This window comes from Fistularia commersonii, chromosome 3 (genome assembly GCF_037954325.1).
Source record: "Fistularia commersonii isolate RoL2024-O1a breed Wild chromosome 3, RoL_Fcom_v1.0, whole genome shotgun sequence".
Lineage (NCBI taxonomy): Eukaryota > Metazoa > Chordata > Actinopteri > Syngnathiformes > Fistulariidae > Fistularia > Fistularia commersonii.
The window spans coordinates 20,171,049-20,191,580 of record NC_141286.1 but is presented as its reverse complement, the minus strand read 5'-3'; the positions used below and the strand labels follow the sequence as shown (position 1 = coordinate 20,191,580).

Sequence of the window (20,532 nt, the reverse complement as noted above, 5' to 3'; positions counted from 1 at the left end):
GTTTTTATTTCTATGCAGATTAGGTTCCTACCCTGAAGAGGAGATCATTTCCATAGCACACCAAAGATGCCTTGCCCAGTATGCTGGCACAGGGCCCTGGGCAAAGAACACCAGCCCTGTTAGCCTGAAGTGAAGGAACATCAAAACTCTGCCCTTTGGTTGATAATGGCTGGGAGTGTATGACATTCAACCTGGGCAGATGGGACATCTCTTTAAATCTTACACAACTGACAAGTGTTCATATACTCTGATTGATCCTTGATTCACGGATAGTTAAATTTTCCCCGAAAGCAGCAAAACGCAAGCATCCTAAAATAGCACGCTGTGCGTGGCATCGGTTTGGAAGTTCTAAGGGGTATGTAAGCAAAAAAGAAATTGATAGGAAATGATTTTTATTTATATTAAGGAATACTGAAAAGCTGGTTTATAAATGTTTATCAAAATCCAGTTTTCCCTTTGTATGACCAAAAAAAGAGCTAAAAACACTCAAGAGTCTTTCAGTGATAAAGGGTCCAGACCTTTTCAAATTGGGATGGTCAGGGATGGGAGGGTGGATGTCTAGTGTCACATTAGTCATGTAAATCTGTGCACTCCAAGGCTCCCTTTAATTAGAAAAAAATAAACCCATAGCATACATTCTTGATGAGCGGAAAGCAAATTACTTATTACTGTTAGCCAATTGGGAAGAGAGGTGTCTTTCATCGACAGCAGCCGTTATTGACCTTTATTCCCTTATTAATTGAACGGTGTAGAAATGAATTTTATTCAACTTTACCTGTTTTGACATGGATAAGACACTGAATGTGTTCAATGTTCTGTTTTTTTCCTTGTCTTCAAACCCTTTTTTTTCAATACACTGTATTTGTTGTGGTACCTTTATGGAAGATACCAACCTTATTCTTTGACAATGTGATATTTGCTACAACATAAAGAAACCTGGCAGACAAGTTGCTGCTTCAGTCACAAAAGACTCAAAAGGAACAAGAGAGCAAATCTTTTCAATAGTTGTAAAAAAATGTGTTCTTATATTTTGAATTTTAATCATTTTTTTTCCTCTCCTGTGGTTTTTTAATTTCATGTTTTAAAAAACATTTATGAAAATGAGATGACATTTGCAAGGCTTACTTGAACCAACGTCTTGGAAATATGAAATTGTTTAATCAAGAGGATTCACCCTGAGTTTCACCAAGAGAATAAAAATCCCCCAATTCCAGCTAAATATGCCAAGTCCTGTTGGAAGCCCTTTGTACAACCTATCTTTACAGTGGAGATGCATTAGTTACTAACAGACTATCTACACAAATAAAAACTAAAATATACAAAAGCAAATTAAAAGCATCCAGTCTGGTGATTGTCCTGAATGAAATATAAAAATAAAAATAAAAATCAGAAACAGAGAGGAAGAACAGAGAGGAAGAATCTTCAAATGATTGAAGATTTATGTGGAGCCATTTCACTCAGTTTGACAGTTTGTTCCTCAATCACAAACAAGTAGTCATTGTTGCTTGACTTGCACGTGTAGGAGGTGGCACTGTCTAATTGTCCTGCTTCACATCCAATTTGACTAGATGGCAGTGTATAATGAGTTTATAATTAATATAGCATGTTACTGAAAGGCTGCTTTTTTTTTGTTTTTTTTTTTTTAAATCCGTTAATCAGGAAAAACAAAATGAAAAAAAAAAAAAAAGACACTTTTACAATTTCTATGGAAGCTGCCTGTGGATAAGGCCCAGCTCAAGGTCCATCTGGCTGTTCTTAAAGGGGTTTTCTTTGGTTGTGGTGCAAACCCGTTTGAGCATTCGCTTTAGATCATCAAATACAACCTACAGGGCCAGGGTCTGCAAGGACTTTCCGTTCAACTCTGAGCCGTAGTGTTTATCGAAACTAAGGATGCTGTTTTGGTGGTCTGAAGAACATCATCTTAAGCTCTGGGCTAGATGGGTTTTCATCAATATCAGGTATAACAAAACACTTGCAGCTAGTTTGATGGCACAGTGTCAAACCCCTTTGCCCGGCAGATAGCCGAAAGGGGTAACCCTCAGTCCCCATTTTAATTAATGGATGTGATACCTGCTGTGTTTTGGACGGCACAGAGGTAGATCAATCTAAAGGTCAGCTCCTATGCCCCATAAGAGGGAAGAGTCTGGGCACAGTGATGTGATAATGGCACACTTAACAGAGGGATGATACGAGAGTGTTTATCCCCCTGAGATTGATGGTCATTGTTGGGAAAATGAAACCTATTTCAGAAGAGTTTGTAATTACACACAGGTGTACAGAACACGAACCATAACAAAATCAAAAAAAGCAAACAATCAACAACAATTTTCTGGATTTCTGATTTCCTGTTCCTGACTGGGTCAGGCCTAGTCAGGGTCAAGTGTGTTTTCCACCAGTAACTGTAATGAGACTGGCCAAGAACTGATGGGATTGAAGCGACATGCATTATTTTCATTGAGGCTTATTTATTCTTTATTCATTCATTTTTCAAAAGAAAGTAATAATAGCTATTTTTTGATGTCATTATCTATACTACATGGATCAAAGTATTGTATTATTATTATTATTATTGTATTATGTATTATGTATTAAGTATTATCAAAGTATTGATGTACTTTATCTATCAAATAAATCCACTGACCTGATGAGTATAGACCCATCAGATAATTGTGTTTTTTCTTTTTATTATTCATTACAAACAACAAATATCATGAATATCCCATTCATTACCTTTGCTGTTGAATGTGAAATGTGCATCCATTTCATGGATGCAGCCTTTGTATTGTCATTTGATCCGTAAAGAAATTCATCGCAGATAGAATGAGACTGTTTGAACACGGTGCAGTTACCTGGGTAACCAGTGTCTTTCCACATTGATATCTGACACATGATCACAGTAACTAGCAGCAGCACTGACAGCAACAGCAGCAGAGAGAGAGTAAAAACTTTTCTCCTGGCTGCCAACAGTTGAACAGCATAAAAATAATAATTATTTTGCCTGCAAATGTTGGCTTTTTGTGTTTTTTTTTTGTTTGCTTTTTTTTACAAAGGTTAAGCCTGCTGTTTTAAGAACATAAACACACAGGCTTGGGAAAACAATATTAACAATAATCTGTGTTGAAAGCACCCTTTGCATAATGTTACTGAGGTACTGAAACTATGGGTTTCTGGATAAGAGTATTATCGGTAAAAGTGTGAATGAAGGGAAAGAAATACCCAGCGTGCCTGGTCAATAAAACATATATTTACCAATGCAATGTATGTGTTGTTTCAACAGGAAGTCGTCTGGAGATTAGAGCTCTTGTTTAATTTTTCACAAGATCTCGACTATTCAAAGACAGTTGACATGAAACCGAATGTTTAATCGTTAGACAAACAGACGCAGTCATTTTTTGGTACACCAGAAGGCCATGATTGTCCCGCTTCATGCTCAGGTGATTTTTCATAGCAATGCATAGCAATTTAATTTAAAAGAAAAAGACCAAATTACGGAATGGATCAAAATTATCAGGGGTAAAACACCACATCTGGTGTTGGCTGTGGTGCAGAAGTGATGTTGTCTATGTGGACAACACAGGTAAAAGCTTCAAAGTTATTGTGTGACATGTAGCCCACAGTGATGGTAAATGGTCGAGATCCATCCCCTCCACATTTCTGAATCCAGAATGAGCAGGATGGACAATGAATTATTTGAAATGTTTATTTATTTCTTCCTGATGCTTGTTTGATATATAACTCCTCTAAGTAAACATTTTGAGATATGCATTAGCCAGCGTTGAGCTTCATGATGTGCCAAAAATTTTCACTGGGTTACAGTACTTCAAAAGCCACACTGTTATGATATCAGCTGAATGTGTTTTGTAAGTGATGCCATGGGCATGAACACAAACGCTAGGCCACCAGTGATGTTGGCATTTGGAGTTTTGTTGGGATCAACATACAAAACTATACGTATAATTTTCCAATACCAAAGCTCACGAAACAATCTCTGTCTGATCTGCATGTGACACAGCATCCGAACATCTTGGAATTAGTTGGCAGACAGCGGGATGACTTAAAAATAACTGTGAAGAGTAATGGGAGTCATTAATTCCCATTTGATGACTAAAAAATAGGGGCCGGTAAATTTCCCCAGGGCTGGAGCTCATGGCCGACAAAGCCTTAACATTGCATTATCTTTAAAAGAGATTAGTGGATTTACTAACCTGTAGGTTGTCTTTTATGCTGTCCAGTTCCTTGGATGTCTTGGACAGTTGGTGCAAGATGCTGCTTCGTTCACTGAAGACTTCCTTTAGCTTCTTTTCCAGCCCACCATAGCTTTGTCTTTAGAGGGAATGAAAGAGTGATATTTCGTTATTCAATGCCCACCAATGGCTATGAGAATTCAATCTTCATTGTAACCCGTGGGAAAACGAGGAGTTTTAAATTGGAATAAAACCACAATTGCCAGAGCTAAAGGGTCGAGTGATGGTGGAGGAAACTATTATCTCCTCAACATAATCCTGGATGCAGAAAAGAAAAGGAAAAAGCAACCTATTCTTTTCAATCAACCAATTTAGTAATGGCAGTGTTGGCCCTTTTTCCCCACTTATTTTGGGATTGTATTTATTTTTTCAAACATGAGATAAGCTTCAGTATTTCCCTTTAAACATGTATATACCCCCATTCAACACTTAAAAGAAGAAAATAAGAAGGATTTTCTTTTTCTCCTTTTAAATGCTGCTCATCTTTTAGCAAACCTGAATTTCTGGAAGAATAGACCATGGCCGAATCAGAGCCTCTTTCAATATCCTATAAAGTTGTAAAAGTACCTCAAACTCCATTGTTCTGCCAAAGAACAAGGCAGGACAATGACTTAGTAACATCAAGAAACTTTCAATGACCTTAGAAAATCAAATTGAGTGAACAAATATAGAGGGTATAATGTCCTCAGAAGTTGCGGGTGGGAAAAATAGGAACTGACCTGTTTGTTTTCCTCAAAATAACTGTTAATCAGGAAAAAAAGAAAAAAAAAAGATTTCCTCTCCTATTTCAACTCATTCAATTTTTCATTAAAGGACACAATAAATAGATAAATTGAAACTCTTTTTAGTAAAAAAAACTCAGACACACACACACAATTTTTTGCTACTGCAATATTTCAAAATCTCAAGTAATTTACATGATACCTTGAGAGGATTCCTCTTAAGGATGACCTCAATAGTAGTTTTTAATGTAGTCTTTTAATAAATCAAAAGGGAAATCTTAATCTTGTTCCCTTTAGAATACATTTCTGTTAACTAACCAAAATCAAGTGTGAAAGTAAGTACGGTAAATATTCAACACTGCAAACATTTCAGGGACAAATATTTTCCTTGTTTCAAGCGAAACAAATAGAGTTGAAAAATGTGTTTTGAAGGACCTGCGTCTGCTGTTGTGATCACATTTCGTTTTCCATATCACAATTTTCAGGTCACACACCTAAAAGTCCTAGTGTCTAGAAGATTTAAAAGGTCAGAATTGCCATATCTTCAGAAATCCAACTATCTTCTTCAAGTTGAGGCTGACTTTATTTATTCATTATCTATGCCACTTATCCTGCAGTCAGGGTTGCAGGGGTTTGGAATCCGTCCCAACAGACATTGGGCGAGAGGCGGGATTCACCATGGACCAGTCGCCAGTCGATAACAGGGTCATATTTAGAGACACAACCATTCACTCTCTCGTTCACATGTCTGGGCAATTTAGGGACCCAGTTCTACTCTACTCTTCTCTACTTCTACTTTATGGTCGAATCTGCAGCATTTTTTTGGGCCGTGGGAGAATACCGGAAAACCTAGAATAAACCCACGCACACACGGGGAGGGCATGCAAACACCACACTGTCCTGAACCGGGGAACCTTTGTGCTGTGAGCCGTAAATGCTAACCACTGTGCCGCCAGAGCTGACATTAATATTATATAAATAGCTGACTCTTCATCCACACCTATAATTAAAAAGGTTTGAGTCTGTAATGAAAAACCTGCTATGTGATCTCTTATTCCCTTTACCATTAACCATCAATAGCTTCCCAGACTTGAAACTCAAACATTTACTGACAATAAGAGGTGAACGTTGTCTGAAAAATAACACTAAATCCATGGCTTGGTTTCTGCCGAAGCAGTTTTCCAGAGGAACCTACACTCTCAGTGCCATTGATTCCAGCCACAGATCATTCACGACAACGCGTAAATTACTAATAGAAAAGCAACACCTGGGTCATAAATAAATAACACAGCATACTGAATCCCCACACATGAGTTGCCACCATATGGCATTAGCTGGAAATTTATTGCCAGTTCACGCAAAAGGAGAAGATGGGTTGAGAGATTCCTCCCTGTCTACCATATTATTCATGACCCAGTGAAATAGGCCCTGGGGATTTTGTGATATTAATAAGAGTCATAATTTTACGCCCGGGACAAAAAAACAAAAAAAATAAAAAATAAAATAAAAAACATACATCAAAAAATCCTTGGGTGAAGCTGAATAGATTTTTCGGTGATCCAGTATTAATTGGCTCGGAACAGATGCATTATAACAACGTTATATCCTAGGAGTCTAGTTTTGTACTGGTTTTCTCCACATTAATGATCCTCCTTTTCAGGGCAGGGTACAGCCATTATAAGGACTGGAATGCCAGGTAATGACTCTAAAAACCTGAAATGGCATCACCAGGCATAGGAGCATGAAGTTGTCGGGATGAAATAGTGAAACCTTCTATTTTAGGCATCTGCAGCTTTTGATCATTCCTTGGATGGCTTCATGAAAATCAACAAACTCCTGAGACACCGTTTATTGGATCCTATTATTGAGGACAAACATTTCTTTGCCCTTGGGGTGAGATCAGGTCTGGAGTTCTGGGAGGCTCAAACTGCAGAGGAAAGGACTGCAGGGACTAAGAGGAACTCCAAGGAAGATAGTAGTCAACATTCAAGCTATGGCTCTATAAAGTAAGTCAAGGTTATGACATTTACCTACAAAGAAAAAGAACTGCAGAGATGCCCTTTACTCTGATGACAAGGCATGCCTATAAATGTGATTAAAGGGCTAACACAGCCAAAAAAGGAAATGTATCTTTACAGACATCCGGAACACAAGCATGGAGCTGTTATAATTCAGTATCGCATTGTTTAACTGGAGCATATATTTCCACATCAATTTGCACCAGAGTCCCTGTGGAGCTTATATGAAATATGCAAAAGATGCCATTTATATTTTGTGTATTCAACAAATTATATCAATGAATCTGAGATGGAAAAAAAAAAAAAAAGGAAAAGGAAATTATGTTGACTTGCAGTTTGAATTCTGCACAGTCTAGTTTCATATAGAGCCCAAACATGTTTTTTTGGTGAACGCAGCAATTTTTTCGATAACTTTAGCCAAAAGCGATTTTCAAAACAAAACCACAGCGTAAATAAACATTAATATCTTGGAGATGGAGGCGTAATGAAGAAAATATGCAATTGCAAGTATTTTTAGGAAGTTTATATCCAATATTTATGTATTTAAAGTAATTTGTGGCGGTGAAATCAGGCTCAGATAACACTACAATGTGGCATTTTGAAACTTTGACATTGGTCAATTTATGGGACACCTTTTTTGTTTAATCAAACAAAGCATACTGAAGAAGCCTGACTTGCAGTGTCGTACCAGGTGTAGGTTTGATCTGAAATATAGGTAATAGTTTTTTGGTTCTTGGAAACGCATGCATTGTTTGCATACTGAATAAACAATACAAAGAAATGCAGCTGTTCTCCTCTGCCGAGGACATTTTACATCTCTTCCTCCAAAACTCATAAATCAGTTCATTTGTTTTAATCATAGCCAGAGAATTTTTTTTGAAGAATTTTATATCCCAGTGAAGTTGATCTTTGACCCTTTGAATATTAAATGTCTTGTCCTACAGGCAATTGTTTAAAATTCTGTCACATCTAGAGACAAAAGTTTGAGTAATACTGAAAAACACGATATGATAGATCACAGTGAATTTGACCTGTGGCATCATAATTCAAAATCAGTACATCATTGAGTGTAATTGGATATTTTTGTAGATATAATGTTATCCATTCCCTGTATCCATAAGGGATCATGTTAATAACAATGGGATACACATGAAAAACATTGATCTTTGAGGCATTCTAGGATGTTCTAATAGGGTCATTTTTGCATCAAAGTGGATGTTTGGGTCAAAATTTGAGAAATTCCATTAGTGCTTATGCGGAATAAAAGATTCAAAACCTGTAACATGAGGCCTCCAGCCAAGGTTGGCAGCAGGAGCAGCGTAAAAAGAGTCGATAAGGGTGACTAAAAGATGGATTTTTTTTTTTTTTCAGAGCCCATAAAACGTCATCTGACAAGAAGGATATCACCCACCATCATTTGCCTTGTAATTAGTATTGCAAAATAATCCCTGTGGAACACTGTGTTCCCCAGCTGAAAAATCGGATGTCCCCTTTTCATGAACTTTGAGTGCTATTTTTAGAAACATTTGCTGGGGATGCTTTGAAAAGCAAAAAAACAAAAAAAATAACAAAAAAAAAAACAACGATAACAACAGATGGTAAAACAAGGACAAATTAAAGGTGTCTCCTGGGCAAAGTGTCTAAGGAAACCCTGAAACCACCAACTCTGTTATTTCATATATTAGCTCAGTTGATGGACAGGAAAGACTGTAACAAGTATGCAGTATAGCATATCAAGCTTATATCAGGAGATTGAGTGACAAATATCAAACACAAATTCTCAGAAAATCATTCCTTTTTGCAATGTAGGTCTGATATAGCCATAAATATTTTTTCTCTATCACTAATATGTTTATCTGATGAAAGTGGGTATGAATAATAACTTTGTATTGAGCATGACTTGTAAAACTTCCAGTGCTGAGCGTGCTTATATGCTGCACAGTTACCCTTTATGAAGGAGTTAAAGTCACAAAGTAATTGCTGCTGGGCATGGGAAGAGTTTATTTGCAGTCATGCAGATTATAGGCAAACACCAGTTTATGTGTTATTTCCAATTTCAGGCAAGATTAATTATGTCATTAGGCAGAAGCAAATAAATAATTTCAATAAAAGACAGACTGCCTTGGGGTTGTCATGGAAATTATACATTCCTTAGCAGAGCATGACCACTGTCCAACACATGCAGCAAGAGAGAGTCATGTTTACCTTCTCTTGTAAACACAGTTGAAGGCACTGAATATTAATTACAGGCATGTCAGGGGATGCTGGACATTAATCTTATTTAATTGTTCAGTGAACAGATTTGAAAATGACTCATGCTGAGGACAATTTGGCATTGTCAATAAATTTAAATGATGCAACGTCAAATGATGCAAAAATTTTTTGACTATTTAATATTTATTTTAGCAAAAAGAATTAATGACATTTTCCACTCTGGCTCACCTGTTAGTTGTTTGTTTCAATTTATATGTGTTTGCCTCTGCTAATGTATACATGTAGCCTATCACTGGCCATAACTGTCACGCAGCTTTCCAGATGCCACGCGCTTAAATTCAACAGCAGAAAAAACAAGCCGTATTAGATGATTTACACTGATCTGTGTATAAAGTTTTTGTGGTATAATCTGTCTGTTCAAATTCCTTTGTTAAGTTATGCTTATTTGACATTTTTACCATCCCAAAACGATATTGAGTATGGTAACTGATTTCCAAGACTCCTATATCTTCTCACATCCTCCCCCGAACGCTCCACAAATTGATCTTTTGGGTAGTACCATAAATATATATGGCTGTATTCATTGATTTTTACATATAATTTACACCATAATAACAGTCTGTCTTCAACCCTGATGTTTACTTTCAATGGATGGATGGATGGATGGATGGATGGATGGATGGATGGATGGATGGATGGATGGATGGATGGATGGATGGATGGATGGATAACTGAATTAGTAATGTGGCATATGCTGATCTCTGATAAAGTCAAAACATCGAACTGACTATATTTAGTGGTACAGCAGAAGTTGTTCTTTGGAAACATTTTTTTTCAGGTTTTGTCTCGCTCTCTCCATACCCAGACAGGCATTAACAAATTGCTCTGAGGGAGAAAGAAAAAATACAGAAAGATTCTCATGTCTGTGGTCATAGTAAGCCTGTAAAACTTGTCTACCTACCTACCTACCCACATCCACTCTCGCTGTGCACTCATTGTATGCTGCTGCCGTTCCCCAGGTAGAGGTTCATGGTTGGCAAAGAAATGACTAAAGCATGAAAATTCTAAACTGAAAAAACTGTAGGTAAAATGCGACCAATATTTGTTGATTTGTCGATGTGAATTCTTAAGACTGATCAACTCTTCCCAATGTTCCAAACAATGATCCGGAATCTATCTCTGACACGTGGTTGACACATACAGGAAATAGTATATTTTCTGGGATTGGTAAAGCACAAGATGAAAATAACAACACTTGAAAATATTGAAAACAATAATCATCAACTGCATGATCAATTTCAAATACTCTCTCTTTAAAAGAAGAAGAAAACAACTAACCTTTATGACAAGTGACTGACCTTACAAAAACATTTGCAAAGCTGGTATTCAGTTGTTTAACAACCTACTTTTTGTAGGTTTTTAAATATGGATACAGATTAAATAAAAGTAGTGTAATCCAATTCCACGATTGGGGAATGCATGCAGGTGACCTGAATCCCTAAAACTGTGTAGAATTAGTGGATCGAAATAAAATGCATTAATTCAATAATTCAGCTGAATTATTCAGCTGAGTGTGTATGAATCAGTATGATTGTCACTATCGTTTGACCTGGGGAACTGTATAAGATACTCAGCTCCTGTTTCATTAAAAATCATAGTTCACAGTTCAGCAGTCGATAGCAACATAGAGTTTTGGTGATTAACCTGAGATTTGTAAATGATAAGATTCTTGAAAAGTAAGTTCCTTTACTTTGTTCATCACTTAAGTTATATAATCTTCCACCAAGGGAGGGTTAAAGCATTGAAATAGAAATACTTAGCATATTAAATGAATAATTCAATGGCTACTTGCAGGCATTTTCATGCATAAGTAGATGCCAATTACATCCCCTCCACATTTAGCACTCCATCATTCCTACATGTACTTGGTTAGAAAAAATGGTTCAAGACAGACGGGTATCTTATAGCCATCAAATAGAAATGCAACTGTCACAACAGAAATATGAAATGTTAAAAATGTGAAAAAGTGGAAAAACAGCCTGGACTGGTTGCCAGTAAAATATACCAAATATACAAACAGACAACCATTCAGTCTCATTCACACATTTGGGCAGTTTTCCCATTTTTTCCAGTTAACCTGCTGCACGTTTTTGGACTGTGGGAGGAAACCCACACAGACACGGGAAGAACATGCAAACTCCACACAGATTTCAACTAGGCAGTGGATGGTTTTCACCAGAACGGTATATTGGTATTTTTAACTACATTCTGACCTTTGCTTTTGTCTACTTCTTACATGAGCAAATATTTGCATACCATTGGGGAAACATATTATTTGTGTGGAAGCGATGAGAAGGCTGGCAATAATAATGGTTGCAGTGACTACCCACAACACAAAAGAGGAGCAGGAAGAGGAGTAAGAGGTGGAGGTAAAAAAAGAGAAAAAGATAAAAGTAGAAGAATAAATCTAGCAGAAAAGAAAATCTGCAAGTTATGTGGCAGTGTTTACAAACGGCAGCAATACAGGCAATCTTTTCAATCATGTCAAAGCAAAGCACAATCCAGAGTATGATGAAGGCAAAAGAAGGCATACACCTTCCAAAATGTCAAGTGAACAGACGAGCAGCGGTGGAAAGAAAATAATGGTTTCTGTAATCATAGGTCATGTTTGCTAAGGTTTTACCTATGGCAGCTCCAAGACAAAGGCTTTGTGAAGATTTCTAGTCATCTTGGTCCTGGCAACTACCGAAAACTTTTAAGAGGACTCGAGTCCAAAAGGCTTCTAGGTGAGAAATACATCTTTAGGACCCTTAAGCAGCTCCATTTGTCAAGAATGACCCCGAGTCCATTGAAAAACCTTTAACTTTATTTGTATTTTTCCAATAAAATTTTCTAGAATATGTTCTGAAAAATCTTAAATATGTAAAATGCATTCAACTGAAATAGTTAATAGTAAAGAGTTCACTTAATGCAAATCTGATAGCTGTCCTTGACCAACTTTTCAAAGTAATACACATTGAAATTTTAAGAAAGAATGCATGAAATACCATGAAAAACATACAATGCTTACAATATTATATCAAGATCTATTTTTGGACAAGATTATCCAGCCCTAATCAAAGGAAAGCATGACAAGCATGTCGTTAAAGTAAAAGCTGATTAATATTGAGATTCCACACAAGCTTGGTCTCAAGCTCAGTTTTACCTTCTGTCATAAACGAAGAGGAAAGTCAATCTCGTGAAGATTCCTCTATTTTCTGCATGATTTGAGCTTATCAGTAAATGTACTCTGTCACGTACGACCCAAGTCATTTTCACGGTGGCATGAACTCACAAAATGTGCCTGGAAGTTGCCTTTAATACGAAATTAAACAGATCAACATAACCCTCATCTGGAAATTTATTGACACTGTCCATTGATACATAATTTTTCAGTGAGAAATACTTGCATCACATGCATTGATGCAACTAATCCAAGGGATCCAGTTTTACAGCAACGGCATTTCTTTTAAAGGCTCGAGGAACATCTGGGGATCGCAAGCCTCAATTAAAACCGAGACGTGAACGATGAGAGTAATTTTATCCATCTAGGCTTTTTTAAGAGATAATGCCTAGGATTGAAACTTCAGTAATTGTGCCTTTTTTTTTGTTTGTTGTTTTTTGGGCGAGCTGTCTTTTCTCAGAATGGATGCTTATTGCTGCTGTGAGAATTTTTTCAACAACCAGTAATACAGCTTTGTTTTCAATGATGTCAGAAAACATTGCCAGAAAGGAGACGTTTTGCACCACAGGCAACATCCTGAGGACATTAAAACTCGAGTTTGAAAATCAGTTGTTGCTGAATTGCCTGTGTTAATTTGCAGGAGAAACAGCAAAGAAACTGTCTGCAAAGAAGAAGATGAGAAACTGCAACTTCTATGAACAAGTCAAGACGAATACCAGCTTTATTGAACGGTAAATTTGATGTGATACAGGTTCACATTCAAGCCTGAAGTGTTATTGAATGTCAATATTTATGTAGTTATAGTTCTCCATGAAGAAAGTTGCACAATGGACTAATGTAAGGGACTTGCAGTGTGGTGGTATAACTGGATACATGGGCAGAAAAGAGGATCCCCTTTGCTCTTTGAAAAGTACCCTGCTGTTGCACCACTCGGACCAAAATCACCCTATTACAATATTTCCCATGGGCACCCAAATCTTATTACACTGAAAGCATGAGCCTGATCTGAAATATTTTAGAATCAAATGGATCTACAGGATTTCCCCAAGGGAGAATGATTAGCAATGGGGTGGCAATTCATAGACATGTAACAGTTCTTTGAAATGCCCCTGTATGTGGTTACACTCATTCACCATGAATCAAACGCAGGCCAGATGGAGAGTATAAACTTTATACTGACTTCAGCACAGTCAACAACCATCATGGTTAGCAGTTCATTAATTTGGCACATGGGAATTATCAAACTAAATGCAGCTAAGCACTAGAGGAGAGTTTTATCTCCACTTCACCAAGCCATTAGTTTCTAAATGTGTTATGAATTCAGTATTAAATTACAGTTACATTGGTGATTGGTGATTTTATCAACATGTGGTAACTAGAGCTTCCACCAATAATGGCTTTCATTGGAAAAAACAAAAAAGACAACATAAGAAATTCTCAAGGCTCCTTTCCCCTTCATGCTCCAAACATTTGTTACTATGTAGAACGACAATCCCAATTCATTGATTGTCATTTAAAACTAATCAAATTTTAAGCAGCGAATCAATATACAAGTTGAGCATCATGACCAATGTGGGACACTGAATCATGTTACATCTTCAGTAACAATGTTTGCTTTGGAAACTTGAGGTCTTAAGGTCACAGATACCAAAAGATAGTGAAGGACAATATATCTAAAGTTCTTTTAAGGTGAGCTGATGTCCGTCTACTAAAGAAACTGTTGTGTTGACGCTAAAGTGAAGAACTGCATATTTGCTTATTCGCTTTGCCATTCAGGACGAACTCTGACTGGTGAAAAATTAAGCAAGGAAGTGGGAAATGTGTGTGTGGGGAGAGAGAGGGGTCTGTAATTGGGTGACGAAATACGACTTGATTATTTTAAGTACCCTGCTGTTCCACCACTCGGACCAAAATGAAAAATCTACCAATGGCTGGATTATTAATTTGGAAAAGCCAAGATTATATTCAAATGTATTGTTTCATGCAAAACAGATTGGCTTTACGGGGCCCTTGTCTTGATTGATGGGCTCCCTGGCTCAGGCCAAAGCTATTTGACAGCTCACCAACTGTTTAATAAAATTTCCTATCCGGCTTTTCATCAAATTTATCAGTGCTTTGTCGATATATTGAATGAGATGCACCTGCCAAAGTGTTCAGATTCTCTCTCTTGCACTCTTACTGTCATACTCACTCACTCACCCACTCGTCCAAACCCACCCACACACACACACACACACACACACACACACACACCCACGCGCCTACTCGCTTGCACATACACTCACACCCTCTGGCCACAGTTCAGACTGGCATGATGACATGCAAAGTAAAATCCAATTTTGAAAGGAGAATGACAAGAAAAGATGTGGATCAGCTTGAAAATCACACATTTGTACATTGAAACTGAATTTAAGATAGGCATGGACTTTTATGCCACAGAATGTTTGACAAACCGTGACACAAAGTATTTCATGTAAAACCCTAAAATATATGCCGCTGCTCCAATATTTGTGTATAAAATATAAAACCTACCATGGATGAACATGAGCAGGTATCCCAATGATCAGAACGGAAATTAACACTAACCCCATACAAATTTGTGCGATGAGATATTTAAATGCCACAGCACTTTGCAGATCCACCCGACCATTTGGTTAAGTTTTGATTTTATACAACTGTGTCCTATTCTATGATACATCCCTGAAAAATACAGCTTCGACATATTGAACTGGATGAGTGATTTACCTCGTAAAAGCTCACCAGTCAAGAGGAATAAAGCAGAGTAGCAAGAGTGAGGGTTAGTCTAAAATATGAAGGAAAAAAAGGTATTTAATTAAACCGGTTTTAGCTTGGCTAAGCAGTCTAATCTTTGGAACGGATAGGGAATCTGCATCTGAGATGTGGTGTTTGAAATATGGGATATATAAATACTTAACAGAGGGGAAAAAAAAGGAGAAAAGATACTGCGGAGCTGCAGTATGGTGAAGTATAGGAGCCCATTCAATATGACTTCTGCAGGGACTTCACGTTTCATTCTGGCTGTCTTGTGAAACAACTTCATAACTGGGAATGATCCACGAGCGGTGTAAGAATTGTGAAAATAAGGAAATATTTTATTACATGCATTTCTGCATTCATAATCTGAAACACAAGCATTTGTTAAAATAAGATGTTAAGAGTATAATCTTGTCTCCCCCAGACGTCTTTCTTAAACAGTAAGTATTGCACTTTCATTTCACATTGCTTACAAATCCTATTAAATTGTCATTTTATGAACTTGAAGAAGCACCAGTGTCTCCGCTGTATATTCATTTGTCTATGTGTTCTCTGATGTTGTTGGTGGATTTTCAGAAATCAGCCGCAGGCAAAGAATCCGCCCACACACACGTTGTAGGACCATAATTGTCTACACTCTTACAGGCAGCAATTTTCTGACCTCAACAACAGATTTGACATTGCCTCAGTTCACAGGCATTTCACCGAGGATGCTGAATTATAAATATGCATTTATTTATTTATATTGTTCAGCCATCCAAGCTTTAATACGAAAATTTAAATCAAATAAAGCAAATGTAGCATTTTCTGTAACTGATAATCTATTTGTTTGTGGGGATTGTTCATGTTACCCCTTTTTACGTCTGGTAAGATTCACAGTCACACTCTTGTATTTGTCAATCATTCAGACTCTGGAAAGAAAGTGGAATTACAATAAGAGCATAACAAATTTGAATTCTGTGTGAGTGGAAAACAAATAAACAGACTGTAGAGCTTCAGTAAAGAAATCTCAATTTTAGGAAAACTAGTGTGGCTTGAGTGTTCATTTAAGTTAAAATTCTACTCCAAGTGTACATTCATCCCTCAGTTACATCCAAAAGGAAGAGTGTGTTGTTCATTGTATGCTATACAGGAATAGAGGGTAATAGGTTAATTATTATTTATAATTGATTTACCAAAAGGTTACAGTTACAACTATTACTTTCAGGCTTTGTTAATGCATTCTGTATACTAAATCAACACACAAGCATTTTCTTCTCTCGATATCATGCACGATGGGCTGGAGAAAGTCCATATTTCAAAATCATTAGGGCCAACGTACACAACAGACCTTGTTCCAAGTGCCAAAGATTACAGATTAACTTGCAAATTTGTGCGTGGGTGATATAGAGCTCATATACATTTTAAAATATCCAAACATTTAGCAAGCACTGCAAAAAGAGGGTCAAGGGGTCCGACAGGAGCTTCGGACGTACGGAGAGCAGATTTCTCAGGCAAAAACTCTTCTGAGACCCTGAGTTGCTGACCAAGAACCAGCTCGGCGTTCAAAGTGATGTCAGATGGATGTCAAAACGGGCGACCAAGGAAGAAAGAAACGCCATCGCCACGTTCAAGGTTGTCGTGGAGGACAACGGGAAGACCTCCGGCTACCTGGTGTTCTAATCGATCAGGGTGAGCAGGTTTGCAAAACCCTGCAAAGAAGACAGAGCGCCTACCAGGTTGACATGTATGTGGCCGGAATCCCCTAGTACCGTGTGGGGAGAGGCTACGCCCCTTGGTGTCTGCCACTGTACAACCCTTTTGTAAAATAAAGTAGTAATTTTAACTTAATATATTTTAAAAACTAAATTGTTCCATCATGCATTGGAAATTTTAACTATTGCATATACTATACGCTTGCATCAAGTGAGCTGACTGCCAGGTGGACACCAAGTGGACATGTTCTAAACAAGGCTTGCGGTACTTATTGTCTTTGCTGCAGCAAGGCTTTGCAAAGATCTCACTAAGTAAGCGCGGCGCTTTGTAAAAAACGAACAAAAACATTTTAATGATACAATCCGAGGGACGTGAAATCATTTTTCCTCAAAACTTGGCTTCAAGCTTTGTCTATCTGTTCCTTTATCCAACTTGGAAATCTTCCTGATGTCCAACACTGCTGAGGCCATGCCAGTTTGTAATCTTGCAGATTATAATATCTTTGTCATAATCACGAAAAAAAAGCACGGTTGTTAAAATGAAAATGTAAGATACATTATTTTATTAATTAATATATTTATTCATTTATTTTTGATACAGCTAAAGCTGATTACCCAACCCTAGGAGGTGTGGTTTGTAATTTCTTGCATTAGCGCGGCTTGTGGTTAGCGGACATAATGTTGTAGTTGTGAAGCCTATACTGGCTTCAGAAAATATCTAATCAGTTTCTTTGACATCAAACTACTGCCAATGATTATCAAGCACCATATTATTATAATTTATGGCCAACTTTTGAACTGTCACTCATCCATAAATATGACATATTGCTAGGCTTATATTTTTTGCCAAGTATACTGTGATAAGCTAATTTGTCAATTATTTGTTTCAGTTTCCCGACTTTTAAATGACAGTGGTGGGTCAGCATCTTTTAAACCTTTTGGCTCAGAATGAAGCAATAATGGTCTGGCATGATTAGAGGGATTAATTCGTCCAGTTGTCATCCCATTTTAAATTGGCGATGAGGGAACACAGTCTGATATTCCTTCCAAAGGGTTACATTTTTACTGTATGGCCTGGTCATTGAGTGTTTCTCTTTAGCAATACTCATTGGAGTCTGTGCAGTTAAATGAGTACACACAAGACAGATGTTACAAACATGCAGTCTGGTCAAATTGCGAGGAGGAATTTCTGTTTAATAAGTGATATAAAGTATTAGTTACATAGTAGTGAGAAGCATTCTTGTCAAAACAACTTTAACGGAAGCAAATAAACAACAGCAACCAAACATCTTCGGCTTCAATAGACACAATATCCCTGTAAGCAGATCCAATCATGCATGCACTTTCAAAAAGGTAAAAATACAATTGCATATGGCACAAACGCAAACGCTGCCAGGTTTGGTCTATTGAATATCAGTCTGCACAAAGGTTCAGAGAAATTCCATCACAAGCTACAAAATGTCCCTCGAATAAGAAAGCCAGACATCAAATGTCTTACTAATCAGACAAGGCAAAGATTGTCTCCTTAATCTGCACTCAATGATTTCATAGCAAGTTTATAATTATGCTTATTAGCATATTAAGTGCAAAATTCAGTCCTCATCAGCAGGCTTTTCGCATTGCTTTTTATGAAGCACTTCTTAAATTATCTATCGGACTCACAAATACTACAGATCTAAAGAACTCAGATCACCCAAGGTTAATAGAGGTCTTCACCCACTTTGGATGGGAATAAATGTGGGCAGCTGTAACATTGCTTGATTTGACAGGGAAAGGATTAGACATTGGAAGTCAGCCTTTTCATTTCCAATATCTATATATTGTTGTTGTTTTTTTGTATCGCTATTGTTATTATTCCTTTACAATTTGTGAAGTTATTGATTTGATATATTGCATCATTGTTGGACAACCTCTTTCAGGCCAAACCCTTTGTAAAAGAGGGTCTGACCACAAAATGAAAGGCTTAGATTTTAGGTGTGCAGCACCTCCTGGGTAGGGTTAACCAATTGTCGTAGACCAGCATATAACTGAATTTCTCTGTGTGGCATTAGTCACAGCTTATGGAGCTGACTGCGAAGTAGTAGGCATCCACTTCAGCAAGAATGAAGGTCAGACCATGCATTTTTAGCCAGTAGTCAATTAATTCTTAACATCTAATAGTACAAAAGACTATTAGAAAAAATATTCTATTTCAGTCTTACTTAGATTATTATCCAAGAACCACACTTAATGCTTCTCCATTCGTCAGCTGTCAGTGACTAAATGACTATCACCATTAGGTGAATGCTAAAATTTTTTTTTTAATGATCCAACAAATCAGGCATTACAACAAGCACTGGAGTGCCCGCATACACGCACACACACCAGTGTCATGTTAGGAAAAACTTGAAAAAGCGTAGGCAAAAAATATTCACTTTTAATTAATTGAGTATTACTAATCCCACAAGGACTAACAATCACATTACATATTTTACTTGTTGCTGCTGTTGTTTTTACATGATTAGATCTCTGTTTATGCTTTGGACTTCAGTTCCTTTTTTTTTTTTCAGGTTTTCCGATTCATCCGACATGAGCTCTGACACGAAGCTCATTGTGTCTTTAACAACCCTTCGGTGCAAGGCACATATCTTATGATATCCTGGAAAACCTTAGCTCCTGTTCATCAAAATACTTAAGTCAAATAATCAAATCTGGTACTGCTGAGACTTTCAGAAAATGGCCTTCAAGATTTCAAGCATTCAATGTCATGATTCTCGCTCTGGTTGATCCTGTTGAAAAACACGGTCCTGGATTGGAAAACCATCAATCTCTTTACATTGTGTTTAGCTGGTTCAGTATATTTTTTCACTTGAATAAAGCTGCTGTTTTTTTTTCTCCTCAAATTACTTGTCTAGACTGTAAACTACTACTTGATTATTTATATTGGGGAAGCCTTTTTACCCCGAGGCACAGGACATTTTTAAATTAGATCATAATTCATTTCTCAAGTCTTAGCAATAAGCACGGTTGTTCATGAATATTAATAAAATGAGCAAGATACATTTTGCAACTCAAGGCTAATTAAAACGCATTTAATTGTCCATTTGCATAAGGTAAGACATGGACCTCATATGTACTCTGATTTTCAATCTCCAATGGAGAAGAATTATTTTCATGACCTTATTGTATCACTGCTTATTTACCTAAATGCCAACAAATCCCATTAAGGAAGTCTATGTTTGATCACTCTCTTACTAGTCTGTCTCACGGGTGCTCAACCCTAAGCCCACTAATGCCACCGGAGACTTTATTTTAAAAGGCTAAGTCACTGATTAGCCCTTTAGGTTTCAGCAACCATCATTCAAACAAAGGTAAGTTCTTGGGGATCTTTGAGGTAACTGACCAAGGAACTAGAAAACTAAAATACACTGCAGGCATTCGTGATTAATAGACACAGCACTAAATATACAAACCAATCACAGACCCTGGAGTCACATACAGGCCAGTTAATACAGTTGCCAAATTCATCCCATTCACACACACACACACACACACTGATGTAAGAGAGTGGCATATATAGTGCTAAACCAGCTCATGGAGACCAACTCAGACTAATCTCTACCCATCAAACCCTGCCAATGTTTTATAAAAAATTGGAATCCT

General features: G+C 37.2%; 1 protein-coding gene across 1 annotated transcript in view; it reads right to left on the bottom strand.

The window, feature by feature from the left end:
- luzp2 (leucine zipper protein 2) overlaps positions 1-20,532 on the bottom strand; it is a 169,575-nt gene that overhangs the window by 94,831 nt on the left and 54,212 nt on the right. The window contains exon 2 of the mRNA XM_086144019.1: positions 4,206-4,323. Within this exon, the coding sequence (XP_086000145.1) occupies positions 4,206-4,323 (118 nt within the window). The remainder of the gene's footprint in view (positions 1-4,205; positions 4,324-20,532) is intronic.